The sequence below is a fragment of the Montipora capricornis genome, chromosome 12 (genome assembly GCF_036669925.1).
Source record: "Montipora capricornis isolate CH-2021 chromosome 12, ASM3666992v2, whole genome shotgun sequence".
Taxonomy (NCBI): Eukaryota; Metazoa; Cnidaria; class Anthozoa; order Scleractinia; family Acroporidae; genus Montipora; species Montipora capricornis.
Window position 1 is genome coordinate 24,584,976 of NC_090894.1, and position 9,940 is coordinate 24,594,915.

Here is a 9,940-nt window from a genome sequence, read left to right on the forward strand (position 1 = left end):
TTGTTTGGTTTGATATGTGGGGGTGTGTTTATGTGTTAGCTCATTCTATCAAGAAGTGAAAAGATTATGTAATTTGATGACCGAAAAATCTTGTTGTAGGCTGAAGAAGATGGTATTGAGAAAGCCACAAAGGAAAATAAGGTACACCTTTATTAACAGAAGGTTAATTAAGGACGGTGCCTACTAATTAAAGATATTTTTGCCCCGATGCATGTGTGATTATGCAGGAAATGTAGATCTTAACAAGTGTTATTGAAATCCAAAAAGAAAATTGGGGATAACCACGCATTTTTCAAAGATAATTCATGAATAATATTTGTAAAAAGCAATGTATGGCGTTCTTTCTCAAATTGAAGCTTAATTATCTCTGAAAAATGTATGGCTACCCCCAATTTTCTTTTTGGATACCAATAGTACTTACTAAGATCTACTTTCTCCGGATAGTTTTAAACCGCGCAATAATATCTCTGTATTAGTAAGCATCGGCGATAGGAAATGCGAGTATCTGGAGATGCGCAGAACGTATGCGCAACAACAATAGTAGGAACCGTCCTTAAAATCATCCAGCTTAATTTTACTGATGGATGTCGGATGTCTGCTTGTCTCTCTGTCATAACAATTTTTTTTCAATTTTTAAATCGATCTCCTCCGCAAATTTACTTTTTAATTTTATTTCAACCTTGAATACACTTCATAAGTATTAGCTTATTGTTTTTCCCCCTTGTTTCTGCGATGTTCCTACTCCTACTTGTTCCTACTTGTACACTTTTTTGGAGGTTATAAAAGCCCCCATTGAAGAAATATAGCGATATTTCTTGTTTACAAACATTGACGTCACATTTCTTTTGATATTCAAATTTGCCAACCACAGAACAAAAGAAGTCATTGTTTCAACAGCCAATTAGGTTCTGGCTGGCGCTTATTAATAACAATGGGTGACATCACGAAAAACATCGCTTATGCATTGTAATGTGAGGTTACATTACTGCAACTACCATGAATACATTTTGCTTGAATGTCTTTAAGGACGGTGCCTACTATTGTTAATGCGCATACGTTCTGCTCATCTCCAGATACTCGGATTTCCTATTGCCGATGCTTACTAATAGGGATATTATTGCGCGGTTTAAAACTATCCGGAAAAAGTAGATCTTAGTAAGTACTCTTGGTATCCAAAAAGAAAATTGGGTGTAACCATGCATTTTTGAGAGATAATCAAGCTTCAATTTGAGAAAGAACGCCATACATTGCTTTGTATTTTAAAGCTTTTTACAAATATTATTCATGAATTATCTGCGAAAAATGCGTGGTTACCCCCAATTTTCTTTTTGGATTTCAATAACACTTGTTAAGATCTACATTTCCTGCATAATCACACACCGGGGCAAAAATATCTTTAATTAATTGGCACCGTCCTTAACTTGGTGTAATTCCATCTGGATTTTAAAATCCAATACACACTGTTTACAAACATTTCTTTTAATATTCAAATTTGCCAACAATTGAAACAAAAGAACTCATTTGTTCCAACAGCAAATCAACCTCTGGTTGGACATTATAATAAGACATTGTGTACAGTCCAAATTTGCTGTAACAAGCATTTAATTAATTAAAAGGATTTGTGTAGTTGCAGTAAAAATGCCATCCTAAAGAAAAATTGAGATGGTTTAATCCATACAACTGTGGGTGGATAGCATATACGGAGTATGTATTATATTATTAAATTTTGGACCTCAGATATTGTGTTTCTAGTTTGCTGATCAGTTCACTCAATCTCGGTAATCAGCTCATATACCTCAGGGTTTTCAAAAGTTTTGTAAAGTAGTGGGCAGACTTCTGAAAGCACTGGATGTGACATTTTTGGTGCTGCAAGGCACCTTGTGAGTGTGGAAGGCACGAGCTACCTAGGGGGGGGCCGTTTGTAGGGGCATGTCGCCCCAGGAAATTCTTAAAATAAAACACTCAGAAAGGCTGTTTCCAGTGTTTCTGGAACCCAAAAATCAGTTTCCTAGGCAAGGCTGCAGTTCACTCAAATTCTCTTTGAAAAGTAAGTTAAAGAATTATAATTAAAAAAAAAAAACAAGTCAAATATTGGCATCAAACTACCAGACATGGAATGGGAAACCACCGGACGAAACGTCCGGCGTCCGGCCTCAAGCGAAAACCCTGATACCTTATGTCCTGGTATGGTCATATCAGCTATCGATTGTCAGTTCTCGGTGATCTTAGTGATTATCAATTGCTCTAATATTGTCAAAGTTTCAGAATTTAATGCTGCTTTAATTAACAATAATATTTCATGAGCACAGGTTGGATATGAGACTGGTTATAGCCATCAGTGCTATGCGCCTCTTTCGGTATTTACCATCTCATATCCAATGCATGCTCATGGAATTGTTAATCAAAGCATTGCAAATTTAGGTACAAGTACTGAAAGTATATGATAATTTATTGGGGAATCTTTATACCTTGGAATATTAGGTCTAATTTCTTCAGGGAGTTGAACGTTTATAATCCCTAGATGGACTTGCAAAAAGATAGACCTGGGCCAGTTATCTATTTTTCTCAAAGGACTCACATCCAAGTGCAAGTCTTGGACAACTGTTATGTGCAAGTTACCTGGTCTGGCAACCTGGGAATTGGGACATGTGGAGGATTGGGTCACCTTAACCCATTGACTCCCAGGGGTTCCCCATTGACGAGTAAAATCATCTGGCGTTAGACAGAGTAAAATACTAAGTCTGGCTGGTTTAGGCCGGTTTGGACGTCAAAGGGTTTTAATGGGGACATAAATGCATATGACTTTAGGGGTAAAATCTTAAGTATCTGCCTCTCATTGGATTTGATCATTGGTTTTTAGAATTTTGGGCAGAGAGGAATATGCTTGATTTAACTTTGTATGATAAGTTTCTGAGTAAAAATAACAGAACCTCTCCCTTGTTTGAGGTTTACTTTCTTTTAAGGGAAACCTTTCTTTCTGCTTGAATTTTACGTTTTTGCTTTTCCATACCTTTTAGATACAAGAGTTTGTCATAGACAAAATCAATGACTTTACTGGAAGTGAAGATCAACATTCATTTTTCACCTCAGCTGAAAGGGCACACTTGTTTGAGATCTGCCTGGAATCTATCCAGTATGACAAAGTAAAGTATGATTGTTTGATAACACATCTTTATCATATAAATTTAAATATCAGTAGAGCTGTACACCTGTAATTTTTTTTAGTTCCTTTAAGTGTTTTCACAAACTTAGCTTAATTTTCTTTCATTAGGCTTGCACTATTCTAATTATAAATAATTATTTTTAAAATGTCTATGTTATTTGCCTCCCCATATTTTCTTCGTTTTGGAAAATAGAATTTTCTTCGTTAAGGTTTGGTTTGTTTCATAGCACCCCCTACCCCCCAACCCCTACAACCTCACCCCAACCCCAACCCCGGTATAGTCATGCCGTTTGCACCGAGCTTTAATGGTATCTTGAGTCCACGCATCAGGGTACTTCTCAATAGTCACATTGTTACATTGTCAAAGATAAATATGGAGTTGGACACGCACATACTGTCCACCCAAAAAAACACCACAGGTAAATGCTTGTTCCTTATTTTATTTTTTATCATTTTTAGAAGCATCTTATGTCTCATGGAATCAAGTTCAGAGGGGAGCATGCATTCATTACAGATTGTCTACATTCTAAACCTCCAATCTTGGAGTCTGCATTTCCGCTTCACCAAGCTTGTGAACGAGAGAAGATATGGAAGAGAATGAAAGAGAATGTGATTTTGTGTCCTTTGCAAGAGATAAGGGATTATTATGGTACAAAAAAATAATAAAAGCTGCTTTAACCTCAAGTGAACCACAATGAATTCCATTGTGAATTAGACAATGATAATGAAAGTAAATCTGAGTCTGTTACACTGTTATGGTAACCATGACTGTGTTAAGTGCAATCAAAATTTTTGGCATGTTGTCATGTTGCGAACATAATAATACAAAATACCAGAAAACACCAGCTTCAGCCTGTCATCTTCGTCATCATCATCATCATCATTATCATCTCTCCGTCACCATTATCATCATTGGGGGCGGATCTTGGATACATAATGATCGGTTTCTAAAACAACGAAAAAGTTTCTAGGCAGCCTTGTTCCCAGGACTTTTCACTGCCAAGAGTGGGACGGGACTTTTCCCTGGAAATGAGGTTGGTTTCTAAGGGGGTCCAGGGGCATGCTCCAGTGAGAGAGTGAGTCCCCTTTTCCGTGTTTCTGACCAATTTCCGTAAAACGGTGGAAACTGGTATGGATCCGCCCCTGATCATAGTTAGTATAATTTTATCTTGATTTTTGTTTGCTACCCATATGGCTTTGGATCTTTTTTTTTTCCGCAGGAGAAAGTGTTGCATTTTACTTTGGATGGATGACTTGCTTTACTTGGACCTTAGTACCAATTGCATTTGTAGGAATCTTACTGTATTTTTTTAAGCCTCAAGGAGTAACTGTTGATGATAACCCCTTGTTACCATTATATGAGGTCTTTATGGCTTTCTGGGCGATTAGCTTTCTTACAGTAAGTAATATTATTTAGGATGATTGTGCACCCACTTGGTGTAATAATGCAAATGTAATGCTGGGTCTACCCCTGTGGAGAAGACCTTGTTACTCTCGGCCCTAGTTCTAGGTGGAGTGAATGAAATGGCAGCTCTGTTGTAGCAGAATAAAAGTGGCCTCTTGTTATTTAATAGTCAATACATTGTGTTACTTCCTTTGTTTATCTCTCAACCGGATAAAACAGACTTGCCATGTAACGGCAACTGTTGAAAGGTAATTATTATTATTAGTATAACACAGGTGATTATACAAAATCGCGCGCTCTCATTGGCTCGCTATCTCGGTTTATCAGCCAATAATCACCTTGACCGACAAAATGGCTGCCAGTAGTTGTTTTGCCACTGTAAGTGAAGATGATTTGGCGTTGAAATGTTTTTTTTCTCTTTTTTGAAATAATCACCTGTGTATTTATACTAAAACAATTATTTGCCTCAGGCTCAGTGATTATCGGTGAACATTCACCTCTACTTCATCTCGGTAAATATTCACCAATAATCACTGAGCCTGAGGCGAATAATGATTGTTAAACACTAGATTAAGCACTCAAAGATGCACCCAAATAAGAGCCATGATAATGGTTGACCATACTTTGATTTATGCAAAGTGTTGCATGAAATCAAAGGAATAAATGTCAAATATGATAATAATTATTATGGTTTAATCTTTCAATTTAAATAATATTATTTCGTTGTTTAAATCCAAGATATGGAAGAGGAAAGAGTCAGAATATTCCTTCATGTGGCGCACACATAAAATTGAAAACTCTGAACTTCTGCGTCCAGAATTCTCAGGTGATATGCGACCCAGCCCTGTCACTGGCAAACTGGAGAAGTATTTTCCAAGGTGGAAGAGATGGCTACGTTATGGGTTAAGTCTTATTTTAACTCTTCCCATTCTTCTCTTGGCTTTTGGGGCCATGCTTTGCTCACTCAACTTTAATGGTTATATCAAGGACAAAGAAAGCCCAGTATATGTTGCATCATTTGCTTACTTTGCAGAACCGGTAGGATTTTATGTAGTAACCTCTGTCTTTTTAAGTCCCTAGGGAGCTTCAGTTTTTGTTTATCTGTGAATTTTTGAGGTCATCATAAAAATGTGTAGTCTTACCTAGAACCAAACTTCAATGTCTTGTTGCAGGTTCTTGTCAGTAAGTGATGATCAATACTATACTTTTGAATATCTATAAGTCACTAGTTCATCCTTATCTAACCTATGGTCTTGCTGCCTGGGGCCTGGCATGCAAGACTCATCTTAATAAAATTTTAATTTTTCAGAAAAGGACTCTTCGGTTATTGTACTTCACAGACTGACATGAACATGCAATAATTATTCCTTTATTTCTTGAAGCAAACGTGCTACCAATAACTTTTCTTTATTATGAATCGGTATCAACTTTAATGTTACAGTATGATATCAACAATGGTAAAGCTCCAACAAACATGTTAAATTTATTTCAGAAAATTTCTAATATTCACTCATACAATACACGATCGTGTACATCTGGAAAATTCTTTGTCAAAAGTTCTAGATTGGAAATACAAAACAATTTCTTCTCTCGACTCTGAGTAAAACTGTGGAATAAGATACCACGCTATATAAAGGATCTTCCTAAAAGAACTTTCAAACGAGTTCTTCGCAAATTGCTATTTGATATTTTAGAAAAAGAGGATGACTATATTCAAATCCCCATGATTATCCAAAAAGTAGGTACATAGATACACTTGTTATCTATTTAATTTTGTAATCTGCAAGGCTTGTTTTTAATTTGTTTTAATTTAAGGTTTTTATTTTTTCTTTGAGGTACTTATTTGAGTTGCTCGTGTATTTGTTTTGCCCCGCCTCGACTAGCTTCTCAGCTATTTGCGGAGTAAACTACCCCAACTTGTATTGTAAAGTTGTAATAAAGTTGAGTTGAGTTGAGTTGTTGTTCTGTTCTGTCGTTTTGTTGTGTTTCATTGGCCCTGAAAAGCCCCTATGGGGAGCGGTCAATTATTAAAGTAATGTATGTATGTATGTATGTATGTATGTATGTATGTATGTATGATGTATGTATGTATGTATGTATGTATGTATGTATGTATGTATGTATGTATGTATGTATGTATGTATGTATGTACTTGACTGTTTAAGTGATTGCACAGTAACTTTTTAGCAAACCAGTGACTGAAGTATCAAAGTTTTGTCCACTTAAATTTGTTTCTCTGTGTTTTTCAGGGCCATATTTTTGCTGCAGATAACAAGTACTATGGCTATCTGATTCCTACTATTGGTCATTCCGTGGTAATAAACATATTGAACAAACTTTACCGTTCTGTGGCACACATTTGCACTGATTTGGAAAATCATAGGTATGACCAAGAGTTTGACATTCTATTAAATTATATTTTTTGCATGAAGAAATTCTTATGCACATTATCAACTACAAAGAGTTCAACCATCTTGTGGGCCAATTCCATAAGCATGAAAACTTTGTTTTTGTTTGTTTGTTTGTTGAGTGCAGGAGTGGGGGATTGTCAAGTAAACAAGTTCATATTTCCACCCCATTTTACCGAAGGGAGGACTGATTTGTGAATTAATATTGGCAAGGGAATGATGAACATGTAAGGCCAAGAGGCAATAGTAATTATTATTATAGGTTCAACCAAGAAGGGACTAGGATATGAACAATAAATTATGCCATAAACTATTTGTGGAACCTAAAACATACTTTGTGCATTCTCATTTCTTTTTAACAGGACAGAGAGAGACTGGGACAACTCCCTCATCATAAAGCGTGTGCTGTTTGAAGTGTTTGACTGCTTCTTGCCATTGTTCTACATTGCATTTTATCAATTAAATGTTGTAGCTCTACGTAGAGAACTAGTTGGATTGTTTTGGGGTGATGAAATCCGCCGCCTCATCACAGAATCACTTCTCCCTTATTTAACAGAAAAAGGTCATGTGTGGAAAATACAGCGAGAGTATGCCAAGAGTAAGAAAGATTCTGATGAAAAAGTTTTCATTCCATCTCAGGTTGGTGAGAACATTAAGACCTATGGTCAAGGTAGAATGTAAGCTTGCCATAGCACTGATGTTGTATTCATGAACTCGATCAAGAGCAAACTAAGGAACATGACCTCTTTTCTGCTTCAAAGGTGCAACAAGACATTGTTTTGGAGGAATATGAACAATTTGATGATTATTTGGAAATGGTTGTGCAGTTTGGGGTGAGTTGTTTATTTACAAATGAGACATTATTTCATTTTTTGTACTCCACATTCTGCAGCTTATGACATTGTAAAGGATGTGTAATGGATCTTACTAAGTTCCCTAACACAAAAAACTATGTAATATTTGGCCTTCTGATTTTGACTAAACTTATTTCTTTGACACCCTTTCTTTTTTTCAGTATGTGACATTATTTGCCTCTGCCTTTCCACTTGCTGCAGCTGTTAGCATTTTGTTTTTGTTCATTGAGGGAAGAGCTGACTTGTTTAAATTGCTTTATGTGTATCAGCGACCAAGAGTCAGGAGGTAATCGAGTATCAGTTCTATTAAAACTTTGCAATAGTTAGCTTTGATTTTCACTGAACCCTGAGATGATCAATTTGTACTTTTTAGTAGACACCCTAGATTCATTCATTTTGTGCCCATAAGTTGTTGTAAAATGTGAGAGTTTTTGTTAGCTTGTCATGTGACGAATAATCGCTCAAATTTGTTTAATGTCAAGGTACCGGTAAGTTTTTACTGCTCTGTGGTCTAGTCTAGTTCCATTAATAGCTAAACATTATGCTTGACTATGTCATTGTGGTAAATATTAATTTTGCAAGATACCAACTTATGACTTAGAAACTTTAGACAACTAGAATGCAGAAGTGCATGATGTATTTACATTTTTGAAATTACTTAATATTTAACAAGAATTAATAAGTGTCAGACTGCAATTCTGTAAAAATCTGTCAAGTAATTGCTTTCTTGTAGATCATAGATTTACTATATAGTCACTGAACTGGTTCCAATTCTTTTGTTTCACTGACAGGGCATCTAATATTGGAGTATGGTACAATGTACTTTATGCCATGATGGTTCTCTCCATGCTTACAAACAGCTTAATTGTTGGATTTTCCTCTGAACAACTTGCTGTTTGGTGTCCCTGGATGTATGAGACCATTGAGAATGATCAGTACATTGTTGATGGCTACGGAAGGTAACACAAAGATCCATACTTGATACTGTGCTGAATGCATATCAACAGATACTGAAAAAGTGTTTTATGGCATTCATGCAACCAATCTTGTTTTTTTCTTTTTGTGTCACCTGTCATTGCTGTGCTGACTGGTTTTTAAAGTTAAACTCATTGATCCCTAGGAGTGAGACTGAGAGATTTTACTGACTCCAGACGATTTTACTCATCAATGGGGTGTGGTTCAGGGGTCAATGGTTTAACTACCTCTACATCCACTAAAAAAAACATGTCCCATTTTAAGGAATTATTAAAAAATATATTATTGTTTTAAAGTGTTTTGAGCATGTCATATGCTGAGAATTTCATCTTGTTAATTTCAAGTGGTGACTAAGTAACACAGATTTTCCTAACTAGTCCCATCACAAATTTCATAGGCAAACCATAAGACATTAAACCTGTGCAATGGTCTTGCTTATGTCTGTTTTCTTTGTTAGGTATGTTGTTGCGATTGTGTTTAGTATTGAGCATTTCCTGATCCTTTGTGCTGTAATTGCAAGATGCTTGGTGTCTGAAAAACCGAAATGGGTACGAATTGCAGTTGCCAGAGAGGAATACGAGAAGAAACAAGAAGAAAAACAAAGGAAAGAGAAAGGAGAGTAGGCAGTGCCATAACTACAGTTTTCTGACATGAAGTGGGTCCAAGCCTATCAGTCCAAAGCACTTTCATAAAATTAATTATTAATAGTCACAGCTTAAGTGATTTCTTTCATGTCTATTTATATCACAACATGGTGATAAGTCTACATTTAAGGTTTGCACCAACCAACGCATAAACAAGAAACACCTGTAATACGATCATTCAATGGATTTACTGGTACTAGCAGTGGAATTATTATGGAATACATAAATTACCATTAAATTATTACTAGCAGGTGGCAGGCAATTAAGGTCAATCACTTCAAAAGGATACCAGCTGGTGCAAAATGAACATGGTATAACAATAATGATAGTGATGTATATTTAAAAGGAGATTTGTACTATGCAATAAATTAAGTTATGAATACCTATGTGTTCTTTTCTTTCACTTCTTAATGCTTTAAGTCCCATCAATGGGCTCTTTACCTGAGAAATTTGGAGCTATGAAATGTCAGGCTGGCTCTAAATGTCCATAT

At 35.9% G+C, this 9,940-nt stretch overlaps 1 protein-coding gene across 2 annotated transcripts in view; it reads left to right on the plus strand.

The window, feature by feature from the left end:
* The window catches only part of LOC138027131 (anoctamin-10-like), a 10,046-nt gene extending 215 nt beyond the window's left edge, over window positions 1-9,831 (plus strand). Inside the window, exons 2-12 of one of the 2 annotated variants that reach the window (XM_068874636.1) lie at window positions 100-141; window positions 3,018-3,143; window positions 3,623-3,812; window positions 4,384-4,562; window positions 5,307-5,606; window positions 6,818-6,951; window positions 7,339-7,615; window positions 7,738-7,809; window positions 7,992-8,116; window positions 8,622-8,789; window positions 9,263-9,831. In XM_068874636.1, the coding sequence (XP_068730737.1) occupies window positions 100-141; window positions 3,018-3,143; window positions 3,623-3,812; window positions 4,384-4,562; window positions 5,307-5,606; window positions 6,818-6,951; window positions 7,339-7,615; window positions 7,738-7,809; window positions 7,992-8,116; window positions 8,622-8,789; window positions 9,263-9,428 (1,779 nt within the window). In that variant the 3' untranslated portion in view covers window positions 9,429-9,831. Of the gene's footprint in view, window positions 1-99; window positions 142-3,017; window positions 3,149-3,622; window positions 3,813-4,383; window positions 4,563-5,306; window positions 5,607-6,817; window positions 6,952-7,338; window positions 7,616-7,737; window positions 7,810-7,991; window positions 8,117-8,621; window positions 8,790-9,262 lie in introns of both variants that reach the window. The other variant, XM_068874637.1, reaches the window with a different exon arrangement.
* Window positions 9,832-9,940: the final 109 nt, after the last annotated feature.